Raw genomic sequence first — 15451 nt, 5'->3', positions numbered from 1 at the left:
GGTTGTAAATGTAGCCTCTAAATTCCAATTGATCAATACAACATATGACATTTAAAATATTAATAACACATTGCATGTGTGTATGTTAATTCTATTAATCTGATTCCAAGCTAAGGTTTGTAGGAAATTTGAACATCACACTACATTTCAAAGGACCATTTTATTAAGCAACACGTGTGATAGTGAAGACTAGATAAGCAACGGGACGTCACAAAAAGGCAAATTCAAAGTCAAGGCAGCTAAGTCCAAACATGTTCATGTTCATGGCACTCCATTCATAAAAACCTGCAATCATCAGGAGTTAACTCTTTGACTGCCAGACGTTTTCAGAAAAGGGTGCCGTGGGTGCCAGCCGATTTAAGCATTTTGACTGATCTTTCAAGGTCCACAGAAAATTATGTGTTTGGACTATGGAAACACACATACTACCAAATGAAAGATTGGACTCTCATCTTTCATCAGAAAAAAGTTTGTTTCTACCTTATTCCGTTTTTCAGTAATCAACAATAGAAAATGGTTAGTTTCACCTGTTTTGAAAAAAAAAAAAAAAAACGTCTTTTAACGTCTTTGGCACTCCTCCATAGGACTTTACTAAACGTTATTTAACGTTTTTGGCAGTCAAAGAGTCTCACTTGCACAGTCACACTATTTATAAATTTCAGGTGATATTCTAAGACTGACGCAACACATGCTGAAAGTAAACATTGCCTATCCAGTGTCGAGCCGTTCTGGCTCTTCCTCATCGTCAGGGATTTCCTGTCTTCCACAGATTTTCACACACATTTCTATCTAACATGGTGTGCTGGTATCCCAAAATTCAGAGGGGACTCATTGGTCTTCCTTCACAGAGCGACGGGATATGATACTCTTGCTCATCTCTCCGGTCCAGCAGTGCGATGTTTTAGCTGATGCGTTCTACTGAGATGCCGCAGTTATCTGCCACTGACGGAATATAGCAAACACCCTTTTGGATCGATCAGGTGGGCCCTGGGAGGACAAAACAAAAGAAGAGAATGTCAAATATTGTGCAAAGTCATCTTGGGACAAAATACACGAGCCTATGGTTCCACTTGCCTGTGCTGGACTGCCAGCTGCTGTGTTTGTGTTCTTCGCGGGCATGAGGAGGTCAAGGGCAGCCTTCCAGCCTTGCTGATGAGGCGCTGGCACTGCGTCTGGAAGAGGCGTGGCCTGTGGATCCACATTCTCCTTTCCAACGGCCACCCAGGGACACCAATCTCTGTGCTGAGCCAGTGGGTCAAACGCATTCTTGTGTACTACTTCGTCCTAAAAGAGCGAGCGAGTCATTTAATGTAGTTCGGGGACTTTGAGGCGCAGAGGGGGCGGGCGGGGGAAAGGGGGGCACTTACGGCTAATGAGAGGCACAGGCGTTTGGAAGGAAGGGACAAAAAGTCACCTTGCCCCCGGCTACGACTGGCAGGCCTCTTGCCCCTCATCGAGGGACTTGGTGGCTCTTCAACGGGACTGGGCGAGTCTCGGCTCCGGGCTCGCAAAGCTGCGGGAGTGCCCTCACTCTGCAGAATAGGTCAGAAAATGTCGATAGCCTTTCAGGGCGTTTTCGTCATTACATTTCAATAGAAGCTTGCCTGGTCAGGGCGGCAAGAGTCCTGGCTCCTCAGTTTCATGCGACTCGGCGTGGACGGAGCTGTGGGTGAGGGAGGAGTCGACTGTTCCTCCTGGCTCTCCTGAGCGGGAGCCGAGGTGGCAGGAGCGCTTGCAGCATCCGTTCCGGTTTCTCCATCACCTCCCACGCCTTCCATTTGGTGGAAATTCCACAGGCCCACTTTGCGCATACAGTAGGAGCAGTTAAGGACGGGCAGCGTTGCGATGTGTACACCTGGGCTGAGGAACCAAAAATAAACACGTAATCCAGCCACTGCAAGTGAGGAAAGGTTTAGCGCCATCACAAAAATGACGCAGTACACACACAAACACAAAAGCTGAAGCGAAATTTCCGTCAAAGCTTCGCAGGGATTATTTCCCCCACATGGACTAATAATAATGTTACTACAGACTGAAGCATCACTCAGACTCAAAATGAATGGCAATGAAAGGAAAAGGTGCCTAAAAGATAACATCTAAAGTTTGGGATAATTTTACATTTAAAAGTGGACAAAAACAAACTGACTGTCACATTCCCGTTGTGTTTACCTCAATCATTTCCATCGATGTTTGTATCAGTTAAGTGGAATCCAACAAATTTAATGTCACGGACAAAAGCCAAGGCCTTTAAAATTGGACAAATGTATGTACAGTGTATATATAAGTGTTGTCAAAGTTAAAGCGTTAACTCATTGATTAATCACAAAAATATATCACATTAATTATGTATTGACATAGATTAATCACACTAATTTTGACCAGAGGTGATCCTTTAGCTTGACAGCTGTTATGGAAAATAATTATTTTGCATGCATCAGCATAACATGTTGATGCTTGATTGTGGAGAGCTTCATTTTGCTTCTTGTGCATGAAGTTGCAACAGTGTGACCTTGACAGATAAGAAGCCTGCTCAACACAGAAGAAGTACCTCTTGGTTTTTAGACTGCGCTGCTTCCTGTCTAACTCACCTCCCTAAACCTAACCAGGCTGCATAAGAATCTTCCCATGATAATTGATTATGCACTCTCACAGACCACTTTCTTGTATGGACTGCTCTGTAAGACTTGTGCATATTTGAAGCTTCAAATAAATAAATAAATAAATAAATATATATATATATATATATATATATAAATTAAAAAAAAGACAAACGTTAGAGCAACTCACTTTGTAGCCCAGCCACAGAGAGAAACGATGCATGCTGCCACTTGGACAGCAAAAGGTTCCGAGCATGTGGTTCCCTTTCTTTTTTGTTCCTCCTCTATCAGCTGTAGGATAACACTAATGATATCCTCAGTCAATGACTGCAAAGAAACACAAGATGCGTAAGAGTAACATCAGAAATTTCCAGGTGATTGTTCGTATCCAAGTATGTGCTTCCTCACCATTGATTTCAACAGCTCAGGCTTCATCGATGGAAGTTGCTGTCCAAGCATACATGCGCTCTGATAACGCTCAATGAATGCGTTCAAAAGTGCTGAGGGTTCATCGGCTGTCACGATCCACAAGCGCTCTAAAATCCAAAACATTCAAAGAATCATCACACGTTGCTAAAACACACGTTCGACATGTGCATCAAGTCAAGCGCTCTCACCTGGACAAGGAAAGTCAGGCCAGGGACAAAACTTCTCATGTTTGGTCTGAAGCTGCCTGGACAGCTCTGCGATGCGCGATTCATCTAGTTGAAAGGGGGGGAAAAGTGTCACACCTCCGAGCCCCGAACTAGAACTTGGCTTCTGACTCACTCGGCTTACATTTGTCAAAGTCTAATGTGAGTTGTAGTGATGCGCACAGGAAGGCCTGGCAGCTGGAGCACTTGAGCATGTCGTGGGCAATGTTGATCCAGCCGTAGCGGGCGCACATGAGAGGGGATAGCACACGGGGCTTCCCGGCCCATTTTAAACAGTGCTGTGCTAAGGAAATCTCATACATTGATTACTGACAATATATAAAATTAATCTTAGAACAACAAAAGGATATAGAGTATGACTGAACTCTGCTGAAAAAGGCCTCCTTGTTGGTTGCCTCACAAGGTGATGGAGTGTTGCTACTGACTTCTGAGCATTTTGAATCGCCTTGTCCACTACAATTACAAAAACACAACGAAATTAATGTTCAGTTTTACAATGAACACATTTTTAAATTCTGAATGAATGCGCGCTTTACAACATGACTAGACCAAAGAGAGACACTTATAGTCTTCTAATCTTAGCTTCAACATCAATTTCAGCGTTCATCTGTCAGGCCCCACCCCTTTACAATTTACAGCACGGCCAGGGGAGATAACGTGAGGAATTTAGCAACACAGGCTTCACGCAGGAGGGGGGAGATAATGCGTGCAAAAAAAATGAGTGTGAGAGATGACAGACAACCCACAAGCTATCATGTGTGAGAAACGCCTCTCTTCGTGCTCCTTATTGAATACTACATAGCTGCCATGCTTCTTCGTTAGCTAGGAAGATTAGCCAAAATGCTGCACAACTAAATCGTAAAAATCCGATCAAAGCTTTTTTCTAACCCACCAGTGGGTGCCGGTTGCTGACACCCCCTCGTTTAGAAGCTCGCGGATTTTTTCCGGGGACGTGAGGGAAGAATTGTTTTCATTGGAGTTGCCGAGGCGATCCCCACGACTGCTAGCAACAGCCGCCATGTTGGGTCTCCGCTTCTTCTTCTGTTCGTTTCCAGGCGATTGGCATTTAGCAAACTGCTTTTAGGTGCACTAGCGCCACCTAGCAATGCAGTGAGATTTATTTGTGGTGACCTTATTGCAAATTTTGTATTGTTCTATGAGCATTTTATTTTTGGTTATTTTGTAAAGAGTGGTAAAGATGACAAAGAAAGTTTTTGTGGTAAATCTGCTAATTATATTCGCAACGTTTTATATGCATAAAAGTAAATTCGGAACTCACAAATCATTTTTTCCCCAGTATTTTATCAGAACTTTGAGTTATATTTGCAATCAACCAATGCCTGCCATTATAAAAAGAGTGAAAGGACTTTGAATGAATGTGCGAGATTACGAGATATAAGTTAAATGGCTAAAAAGTGGCATTGTATTTTCATTAATATAGTTATGGGTTTGTTTGTTTTGAAGTGTCGTATCCCCCTTGGCACTTTTGTTTTTGTTCTATCGTTGCAAGGTTTTGATTGCTTTGGTAAAGTTTGTTAGTTTGCAACAATTTGTTCAATAAAGCTTTTTTATTTATTTATCACAAGTCAAGACATCGCTCCTGCGGCGCTGAATAACTTGTTTTGAAGTCAATTGATCCCGCCTATCTCAAATGACGCAGCGTTCCAAGAACGCGCCCTCTGATTGGCCAAAACCCTCGCGCAAGATGAATGTATAATGGCTGTAAAGCTACTGGGGCTGCGCCGCTACAATTTACCATGTCTCTCTAGTACTTTAGGAGCAGTTGTTTTCCCTCGGTGTGATGTTGTGAGAGAAGCTGCGCTGAAACTGGGACAAGATGACGGACGCCCAAGGCGATCGCTGTCCGGACCAGTTGAATACATTCAAGAAGCTGACAGGCAGGCCGCTGCACGGTGAGCAGGAACTAGCAGATCCATCTACGACATTAGCACGTATGCTGCTGTTTGCTACCTCACTCTTGTCACCGGTTGTCTGACAAAGACATACCGATATATAGATCGCTATATGAAGGCACTTAGCTACCAGTCTGATATGATTTGAGCGAGTGCTAAAGCTAAGCTAGCATCTCCATATTCACATGCTTGTTTAATTTTACACGGTGAAAATTCTTTTCTTTTCTTTTCTTTTCTTTAAAGTGACATGGCTTCAAATCTGCAGCGGTCTGTTAACCGGGCAATTTATTCCTGAAGCAAAAGTGACATTTTCCAATTTATATGTGACAAACTGCTGGACACTGCCCTGCCAGTGTCAGTCAAAACAGAGCATCCTTCCAAAAGTGCAATGCATTTCAGTCAACTTGTCTCAATTCACACGTGTATCCCTTTCCTCCTCAGGTCGCCATAATCCTCCTGCCCGCAGTGGCCACCGCTGTGTTGCTGACAACACTAACCTCTATGTGTTTGGCGGGTACAACCCGGACTACGATGAGTCGGGCGGCTCAGAGAATGACGACTATCCTCTGTTCCGGGAGCTGTGGAGGTACCACTTCGCCACGGGCCGATGGCAGCAGATTGAAACGGAGGGCTTCGTGCCCTCAGAGCTGGCCTCCATGTCAGGTGAAACACAGATGCCGATTCTGTCCGTTTGTGGGCCCACACAATAAACGTTTCCCGTTTCCTCACTGCAGCCGTGTTGCACGGTAACAATCTGCTCGTGTTTGGCGGCACCGGGATCCCCTTTGGTGAGAACAATGGCAATGACGTCCACGTTTGCAATGTCAAGTACAAGCGGTGGTCGCTGCTTAAATGTCGCGGCAAGAAGCCTAACAGAATCTATGGACAGGTAAGTTCCATTACTACCCAACATGCAAGGCGAATGAATGAATATTTAACCGTTTGTCACGCCGTATCCAGGCCATGGTCATCATAAATGGCTCGCTCTACGTGTTTGGGGGGACAACGGGGTACATGTACAGCACAGACCTACACAGGCTGGACCTGACCACTAGGGAGTGGATCCACCTCAAGCCCAATAACCGACCAGATGACCTACCCGAAGAACGGTATGGGTAGCAAATTCCGGTCAACAAAGCGGCAAGTATTGTCAGCGTTATAATGCTGACTCGTCGTTACAGGTATCGGCATGAAATGGCACAGGATGGACAGAGAATCTACATCTTGGGAGGGGGGACCTCCTGGACGTCTTACCCAATGGACAAGGTACCAGGAAAACATTCAGTTGAACCCTTGGGCTCTTTATTTTTATTATATTTTTTTAGTGTATTATTTTCTTGTGTGACAGATTCACGCATACAATCTGGAGACAAATTCCTGGGAGGAGATTGCAACAAAACCTCATGACAAAATAGGTTTGTGTCCTATTGTAGCATTATTTCACGACTGACATTTTGTATGTAACCATGTGTGTTTCTGTTAGGGTTTCCCGCTCCTCGAAGGTGCCACAGTTGTGTCCAAATAAGAAACGGTAAGCACTTCAGCAAATGGCCACTATCCATTTGAATCATACGTGACTCCCTTCTAGATGTATTTCTTTGTGGCGGCTACAACGGCGAGTTCATCTTGGCTGACCTGTGGAAGCTCAACCTGCACACGTTCCAGTGGAGCAGGCTGCCCGCCGTCATGCCAGAGCCGGCCTACTTTCACTGCGCCGCCGTTACGCCGGTGGGTACGATGCGATTGTTTTCTGTTGAGCCATCGAAACGTATGGAAGGGGGGAAAAAAAATGAGGAAGTTGGCTACAGTGCACAAAAAGATAACACAGAAGCAGTGGTCACTTGTTACTAGGCGGAATTTCTGGGTCACACGTGAGGTGGCAGCGAAAGGACGTCAAACAGGAAATCATTCCAAGCACAGCACTCTAAGAATGAGATGTTTAATGACACATGATTTAACCAACATTCTATTCTAAAAGATCTTCTTCTCCCCCCCCCTCCCCCCTCCTCCTACCGGTCAGACGGGCTGCATGTACATCCACGGCGGCGTGGTGAACATCCACGAGAACAAGAGGACAGGATCCCTCTTCAAAATGTGGCTGTCCGTGCCCAGCCTGCTGGAGTGTTGCTGGGAGATACTCCTCCAAGCCTTCCCGCACCTTGCCAACCTGCCCGCCATGCAGCTGCGTAACCTGGGCCTCACGCAGGAACTCATCGAGCGCTTAAAATAGGACTTTGAATGCCAGGAAGCGCAAAGGAGTCTTTTGAGGGACTTTCAAATGCGTCCAAGGATCACTCTGTGGAATTTCTTTAAAAAAGTCACGTCACTGTGAAATCGGGGGCTCTCGGAATCCATTTCTAAAAAGCGTTTCTTTGAATAGTTGAAGCCCCTCCCCCACGTTGACATTGTTGACTTTGCATGGGCAGTTGCGCCTGTCGCACGCCAACACACTGCAGTGCCTTGAAATATGAAAAGCAGTTTAATTGGCCTTTCAGCAGTGTGAGGAGAGGACAGTTGTCAGTGCATATATTTGTTAAGCACACACTTTTTCCAAATCTTTCAGTTTTAATAAAAAGCTCCAATGTCGTCATTATTTTATACATTGTACCCCACTATTGATCTTTTAAACTGAGGCGAGGATCTTTTGTGCGTCAACACGCACCAAATTGTTCCCTGCATGTCTTTGCTGTTTTTAGCTGTATTCTGAAAAACTACTCTTACATCGGACTTAATTTACTAAACGGTGAGCGTTGGAATTATGTACACAAAAGGCTCACCTGACTATTGTGTTGTTGTCAATAAAGTTGGCTTGAGAACTTCTCGTACTTGGCTCGGCTAAATCGATGTACAGTAATAACGCTGCGTGAAGAACTATACATTGAATTTATTGAGCACATTTTACAACAAACCAAAACATACACATATACATGCAAAAGCAAGCGGTGGAACTATTAGACATTTCTTAAAATCTTGCATGCTCAGAAAAATACCGTAAAAAATATTGGCTTGGATTTTTTTTCCCAATTTTTCTTCCCCTCAGTCGATTAACAAGAGCGTGGGGAGGGAGCAAAGAAATAAAGAGCCAACAGGATGAGGTAGACCACCACCAGAGCAGTGCCTACAAACAAAACACATTTTAATATTCCTCCACAGAAATGGATACAAAAATTAAAAAAATCACAGACTTACCCTGAAAGTAGTCACACTTCCCATCCATGAAGATAAAGTTGACCAGAATGACGCTGAAGATGCTTGCAAAAACATGGATGTCACTAAACAGCAGCACAAATCCAACGTCCTGTCCACAAAGAGCACACGTATATCGTGTGAAAGTTCAGCCACGAGAGTCAACATATCAATCGCGTGTCATATTTCCTGTCAAATTGGTTGACTTACGTAGGATGCGTTGAAGAGGATAAGCAGTGGGATCTGAATCATGCACACCTGCACCGCAATGCAGCTGCCCACTTCCAGACTGGAGATTATTGGGAAAAAATAAGAAGCATGCAACCACTCGTGCATGCATTCCGTGATGTACCTCAAACTGATGTTATTCTGCAGCGCAAACTGGATCCCGTTGACAATTTCGGGAAGTTCGGGCACCATTGCCAACACCGTCACGCCAATGAAATACTGAAGAAAGCACCAAGGAAGTCGCAATGTTGAATAAAAAGGCGGGAAAAAGCAACCTTTTTTTTCTTTTTAAGCACCTGGGAGACGGAGGAGTTGGTCAGCATGGGCTCGATGTTGTCCGTGCTGATATCGGCGCAGCAGGCCATCAGCACGGTGGCCACGATGAGCACGGCGAGCGCCCGCCACCGCGACCAGTGGACCACGTGGTGGCCTGTTTGACACGTGGATGTCGCGATCCGTGGCTTGCGGGTTTCACAATTCATCGCCTTTCACCTCACTTGCATGCTTTCAAACGTTGTGGGGTGACACCCGCGTGCAGAAATGAGGAGCATGCAAAACACACCTGTGGCAACGTGGCAGGGGGGGAGAATGCTGGCATTGATGCAGGAGTTGACGGCGAGGAGCGGGCCGGCGGCGCCCTCGCCAACCCGGGGGAGGGCGGCGGTGGCGGCGGCTCCCTCGTCCAGCGCGTACCGAGCGTGGGCGTGGCCGCCTTGGCCCTCGCTGACGTGGATGTCGTAGATGTGCGAGTGGGTTTTGAGTGTGAAGATCAGGCCCACCAGGTAAGCGGCGGGCAGCAGCACGCAGATGATGTACACCAGAGGCCTGGCGCCGCAAGGACATCCGTCGTCACGTTATTTCCCACCACACTTCAAATAGACACTTGCGAGAAAAAGGCAGTGACATCTTTGGAATGATGTGAATCTCTGCATTCATTGGTCATAAAATGAGGCACACAAAAAATAAAAAATAAATCAAGTGATATCGATTTATCTCAGGGCCTGATGAAGCAAAACGGATATCAACAATATTTGACAGAATTAGGTTTTAAAGTGGAAGTCAACCTTAAACATTTCTAGACAATAATCTGTAACTTCACTCGTTCGTATGAACTCATTCACTCCCAGCCATTTTCACTGAAGCAATACCCTTCACTCCTGGCTCTTTTACTGGATTTTGCCTGATTTAGCGAGGCCAAAAGAAAGTCTTTTCTTTCATCGGGAAAAAAAAGTATATTTCTATCTGTTTCCGTCTTGCAGCAATTAGCATTAGAATGTAGCTAAGTTTCATCATTATTCACAAATCTATTTAGAACTGTGAGCAAATGAGCTTTTTTTTTCCATCATGGCCCTGGTTGATCTCTTTTGTCACCTGTTGGCTGTTTGTGTAATAACTACAATTTCTTCAACCATTCTTTGCAGTTGAGAGGCTGCATTAAAGTCTTCTGGGGGGGAAAAACGTACAAATATGTCTTTGGGACACAAAAGATTTTAAATAGAAGATAATTATACATTTTGGGGAGCAAATTAGTTAATATTACATTTGTGGAACATAAATTATGAAACAAAATCCAGCCATTTTTAGCCATCTCATTTTGCCACTTGCTGTCAAGTGAAGATGACATCAAAGGGACCAGGCAACGACCAATCACAGCTCACCTGATTTCTGAAGCTGCGCTGTGATTGGTTGTTACCCGAGACCTAAGGAACAGTGGCAAAATGGCCGCAGCCTGAGATGGATAAAAACAACTGCTTAACTCATATTCCACTAACACAATATCAACCAGAATACCATATTTAGACTAGCGGGGCTGCACAGAACATATTATCGGGTTGACTTCCCTTTTAAACATACTGCGCTTGTCTATTGTCATTTAGATGGAAGACCAGATTATATGACCAGTTAATGCAAAAATCAGCTAACATAACGTTCACATTCTTCAACAGACTTGCCGACTTACTCTACATGCATCGTAATCAACTGCGGGTCCATTTTACTCTGCAACAAAAGACAACAAGTAAGACGTCCAATCGCTAAGAAGCGTCGTTTCCTTTTAAGAATCGCCGGCAGCCCACCATGTCGTAGTGGCAGTCCGTGCACACGAGGGGCACGCTGGCATTGCTGGCGATGTTGGAGCAGCCGTCGCACACCAGGCTGCCAAAAGTCTTGGAGAAGACGGTGGGAGCAAAAACACCTGAGGAAAAACGACACAAAACGGCGTTTGTCCTTTACAGGAAGTGAACGTAAACGCTGGCGCTATTCCATAACATATACGGCGGCGGAATTCCATTCATACCTCCGATGGATATGAAGAGCAAAGCTGAGCTCACGCCGACCGAGCGACTGTTAAATCGCTGCTCCCGGTGTTTGATGCCGCCAATAATCATGCAGATGCCCTGCGGGGGGCGACACCACGCGTTGAGTCACATGACCAAGACCACACGGAGTCGTGCCGGGACGCTCACGGGGATGAAGAGGATGCAGCCCAGCAGGGTGCCGGTCAGGGCGGCCTTGACCACCTCCTCGTAACACTTGGAGGCCGCGCGCTGGCCCTGCAGCAGCGCCGTGATGTAGAAGGTCATCTCGGTGATGGAGCCGAACGTGGCGTTCACCACCGCGCCGACGGCAAAGTTGCTCTGAGCCGAAATGCTAAGGAAATATTACATCTTACTCAATATTTCAATTTGACAAAGTGCCAGAAAACAGCGGGCCTTTCAAAGGTCTCTCAAATTAAATCTGTCTTGTATTCTTTATAAAGTACGACGGCGTATTAAGGCCACGTATAAATATAGACAGTATATTTTTTAGAGGGTGGAGGCAATATTCTAAGAAGAAAAAAACTCACAAAAGTGGCACATTTGTGAGTTCTTTTTCTTGAATTATTACGTTATAAATAGAAAAAAATGAGGGCAATATGGCAAAAAAAAAAATTTTTTAGTGCGGGGACAATATTCTGAGAGGAAAAAAAACTCGCAAATTTGCCACTTTATAAAGTGGCAAATTTGCGAGTTGGTTTTTCTCAGATTATTACGTTATAAATATATATTTTTTAGAGGGTAATATGGCAAATTTGAGTTTTTTTTTCTATGAGTATTACATTTTTTATTTATTTTTTTGAGTGCGGGGGCAATATTAATTTTATAAAGTGGCAAATTTGTGAGGTTTTTTCTCAGAATATTACAGCCCCTGAAGAAAAATATTAATATGTGGCCCAAATATGCCATCATAACAAAGCTATGATTTAAATTAAGATTTACCACACAGATGTCTTTTCAGAGACAATCAGTACCGGTATTTCCCATTCAAAATATGGATTTTTTTTTTTTTTTTTTTTGTGGTTCAGTATCTGCATCACTACCCAATCAAAAATGAAAGGCAGGCACATAAAAATAACATTTCACGAGCCTCAATAATTGAAAAGGTACTCCTTGAGTAATAGAGCACGATCCATTTTGTGGCGAGTCCTGGAACATTTCTGACATATTGTACGGCCAAAACCGTATGATGACCGTGACCATAAATTACCTGGCGATTCCCATGCCGATGTAGTAGGACAGCGGGATTATGGAGACGATGGCCGTAGCAAACTTGGTCTCGGAACTGAAGTACTTGTGGTTCTGGTCAGCATAGCCCATAATCAATGTGATTATCACCAATGGAAGGAGATCTGCAAGGAAGCCTCGATGGAAGGAGAATAAAAAGCAACATGCGAAATGTAGAAAGACCTTTTCAAAAAGGATACTTAGTGCAAAGATGTTAATCCCTTGCACCGTGTATTTGTAGTAATGGAGATTGACGGCGCGGTAGCAGCACAGGATGACCCTCGCCTCACACTGATGCGTCTGAAAAAGACAAAAACCGGGCTCAGTACCGACCTCCGTCATTGCCTGCCAATTTCCGGTCACCTTTTCCGGCGCGTGCACGTGCACGTCCTCGGGCGCCATCAGCAGGACGGTGGCCAGCGTGCGCGCGTTCATCTTGGAGACGGGGATGGTGAACACCAGCAGCCAGCAGACGACGCAGGCCACGCCGTGCACCACCGACAGGACCGGATAACCCAGGAGCAGCCAGACGTACGTGCTCGCGCGCCGCTGCAGGGGTCAGAATCCAGAATTCTGCTGATTATTCCATCCATTAACGGGATAAAAATGGACTTTGACACAAAATGTGTACGTGAGCTTCACGTGTAACTTTTTCCCCTTGGGGTTGCCATTCTCCACTGTAGTATCTGTGATTTTGAATGCGTGTGGCTGGCCTGGTGAGTGACATGGGTGTCGGGGCATATACATAAATGAATGTACTGTATTAGGGTTTTTCTTCTGTTACAATTTGTCGCATCTATCCTTGACCACTTGCAGCTCCAAATAAAATGTAAATTGCCATGTTTGTCCTCACCCAATGTTTGGACCCGGTCCTAACTGCTAGTTCCGGGAAAGGCGACTCAATGGGCAAAGGGGAGGACATGAGAAGAGGCCCCGAGTCCTTTTCCATGACCATTTCCTTGCTGTCCTCGGAGTGCCTCTCTTCGGGGATGACCTCACACCTCGGCGGCTTCGATGTGGATCTTTTTGTGAAGTCAGTGGCCTGAGATTAGAAAGCACGCGGATCACGTCCTGTACATCAACACGCATGGAAATTTAGGGAGAGCATCTGACCTTTCCCACTGATTTCCCAAAGGGCCAAATAAAGTACCAGGCTAACTTGAAACACAGTTTTCCTTAAATGGGGAAAAAAAACAAAAATCAGACCTGATCAATGCTCCTCAAATTAGAGTCGACAACACCAACCGTATTGGGCCCCAACGATCGTCAGAAACATCAAAGGACAAACGACCACGTAGGTTAAAGAAATCCACCAGCCGAATAAAATCACATAAGCGAAGTTCCCCAAGGTCATTGTGGAGCCTGGAATACGTCAAAATGTGTCTTTTAGTCCATCTCTTACACATAAGCAACATTTTTTTACACTAAAGAAAATGTTTTGGATTGCGCTGAATGAATTCAAAGAACCTTCTTGTGGCTTGACGACGCTAAGGTCCGAGTAGAGTTCTTTGACCACCTCGGATCGGTCTTGGATGGGCCTCTCTGTGACATTGCCTTTCCATTTTCGGAAGCCAAACTACAAAAAGCATTTTTTTAGATTAGAAAAGGTGGCCTTTAAAAGAAAAAGATGACATTCAAGACGACTTGCCTTGTAGTTGTTGGCTTCCCTGTGTGCCTCAACCTCATTCTCAGCCCTGATTGTGGTCTTGGAGGTGTTTTCATGCCAATCTTCCTCACCGCAGCGCAACGGCACCGAGTGGACCGAGTTGCTGTGTGCGCCCGCCGTGTAAGCTGCGGTAAAAACACCACGTCAACATCTGTGCAAATGTCAAGCGACAGAGCGGACGACGTCACCTCTGTGCACAGCTAGAAAAGACTTGGGCGTGCAGTGGCAGAAATGGTTGCAGGGCGAGTCGGGCGTGGGGGTCTCGGCGGCGTTGACGACGATCTCCGGGTGCTGCGTCCCCACGCACGGGCGCTTGCTTTGGGATAGTAGCCCTGGAAACGGGCAATTGGGCTCCGGGTCGTAGTTCTCTGGATGGACGGAGGAGACGTGAAAGGCCCAAAGGTCGGCTGTCAAATATGCGCTACGTGGAACATCGTTTTCCCTTGAGAATCATCAAGCCCGAGTCAAGTCGAGTTGAATTCGGAATTTGCGCAGCCATGACACAAATGGGTGTGACTAACAATAACCTCCTGAGAGTCATGCATGAACGAACACACACACACACACACACACACACAGGGTGACATTATCAATGCATTGTTGCAACATATAAACACACACACACAAAAAAAGAAGTTATGTGCCAGGGGAAAATATCAAACAAAAACAATAAGAACAACTTAAGCTAGCAGCCACTTCTACTCAATTTTAAGGGCGCCCTATCTGGATTTCACAATTTATAAACTAAATAAATGTTTGTGATGAAATAAACATGTCAAATAAGACATTTTGAATACATTGAGTTAAACGCCAACATTCCAATTCCAGGCCGGGTTTTATTCCACAGGTGACTTCGATTACACACTAACGAACACAATCACGAGGTCCACCACGCAGAAAAGATCAATAAACACGTTCGTTTACAATCATGAGATTTTAAACGTGTTGTGGACGCCAGAAGCAAACTAAATGAAGGAAACAAAGCAAGAAAACTCACCTGTCGATCTCCTCCGCGCGCTCTTTTGGTCGCCTGCTGTTGCTATCGACACAAACGTGGACTTTGTAAGGGACATGTCCACTTCCACTTCCACTTGCACCTGCAGCCGGTTGTCAGCCGTCCTCCTTTAGGTCTTCTTTTCCTTCTCTTTCCCAACTGTGCGGCCCAGTGCTTGCTCGAGCAACCACAACACGCTTCGCTGCTATTTTGCGAGGCAATAAATCAGTGATGAGGAGGAGGAAGAGGAGGAGGAAGAGGAGGAGGATATGCTAACCCGCTTGGAAAATATTGTAAAATAAATATGATAGAAATATTTTTAATAGGCCTGCTTCTCTTGCTTATGTGATTTGGTAAATCTCTTAATTGTTTGTAAAATTATTCTTATTTTTAATGGTCACATCAAAGCAGGCAACTCTGGACCTTGAGGGCTCCTCACCCTAGAAACATTTTGAGATGTTTCCCTCCTCCAAAACACCTGATTCAAATGATCATTTCATCAGCAAGTTCTCTGCCTGATAACAAAAGTGATCGTTTGAATCAGGTGTGTTGGAGGCCAGGGAACTTTTCAAACATGGTGGATGAGACCATCGAGGACCGAACTTGGTGACGCCAAATGAAAACGGATCTGTTTTGTTTGGGTTTTCATTTCAAGTATTTTTTTTTTTGCGT

The 15451-nt window shown here is 45.1% G+C and overlaps 3 protein-coding genes across 4 annotated transcripts; 1 reads left to right on the top strand and 2 right to left on the bottom strand.

Annotated features, from left to right (window-relative positions):
• Window positions 1-141: 141 nt before the first annotated feature.
• On the bottom strand, window positions 142-4278 carry zc3hc1 (zinc finger, C3HC-type containing 1). 2 transcript variants are annotated; one of them, XM_077545674.1, is made up of 10 exons: window positions 4143-4278; window positions 3601-3703; window positions 3375-3525; window positions 3215-3298; window positions 3006-3133; window positions 2788-2924; window positions 1605-1860; window positions 1368-1532; window positions 1075-1284; window positions 142-987 (listed from the first exon to the last, which is right to left on the bottom strand). In XM_077545674.1, exons 1-10 carry the CDS (start codon window positions 4268-4270, stop codon window positions 916-918), a joined length of 1434 nt encoding a protein of 477 aa, XP_077401800.1. In that variant the 5' UTR covers window positions 4271-4278; the 3' UTR covers window positions 142-915. The 2 variants fall into 2 exon arrangements, with proteins under 2 accessions (XP_077401800.1, XP_077401801.1); XM_077545675.1 differs by lacking the exon at window positions 4143-4278 and having other exon boundaries at window positions 3375-3518; window positions 3601-3704.
• A 631-nt stretch (window positions 4279-4909) lies between these two features.
• On the top strand, window positions 4910-7982 carry klhdc10 (kelch domain containing 10). The gene is made up of 9 exons (XM_077545266.1): window positions 4910-5163; window positions 5605-5826; window positions 5898-6052; window positions 6124-6272; window positions 6345-6429; window positions 6512-6578; window positions 6647-6694; window positions 6752-6891; window positions 7184-7982. The coding sequence occupies exons 1-9, from the start codon at window positions 5088-5090 to the stop codon at window positions 7391-7393; spliced, it is 1152 nt and encodes a 383-aa protein (XP_077401392.1). The 5' UTR covers window positions 4910-5087; the 3' UTR covers window positions 7394-7982.
• A 50-nt stretch (window positions 7983-8032) lies between these two features.
• Window positions 8033-15025, bottom strand: cax1 (cation/H+ exchanger protein 1). The gene is made up of 20 exons (XM_077545265.1): window positions 14783-15025; window positions 13974-14153; window positions 13768-13910; window positions 13587-13695; window positions 13365-13481; window positions 13233-13294; window positions 12973-13161; window positions 12483-12668; window positions 12320-12419; window positions 12103-12244; window positions 11043-11226; window positions 10874-10973; window positions 10653-10771; window positions 10538-10575; window positions 9140-9402; window positions 8874-9007; window positions 8702-8796; window positions 8560-8638; window positions 8353-8461; window positions 8033-8281 (listed from the first exon to the last, which is right to left on the bottom strand). The coding sequence occupies exons 1-20, from the start codon at window positions 14856-14858 to the stop codon at window positions 8208-8210; spliced, it is 2499 nt and encodes an 832-aa protein (XP_077401391.1). The 5' UTR covers window positions 14859-15025; the 3' UTR covers window positions 8033-8207.
• Window positions 15026-15451: the final 426 nt, after the last annotated feature.

The sequence above is a fragment of the Vanacampus margaritifer genome, chromosome 15 (assembly GCF_051991255.1).
Source record: "Vanacampus margaritifer isolate UIUO_Vmar chromosome 15, RoL_Vmar_1.0, whole genome shotgun sequence".
Taxonomy (NCBI): Eukaryota; Metazoa; Chordata; class Actinopteri; order Syngnathiformes; family Syngnathidae; genus Vanacampus; species Vanacampus margaritifer.
The sequence above is the reverse complement of the archived record's forward strand: the minus strand, read 5'-3'. Positions and strand labels throughout refer to the sequence as shown.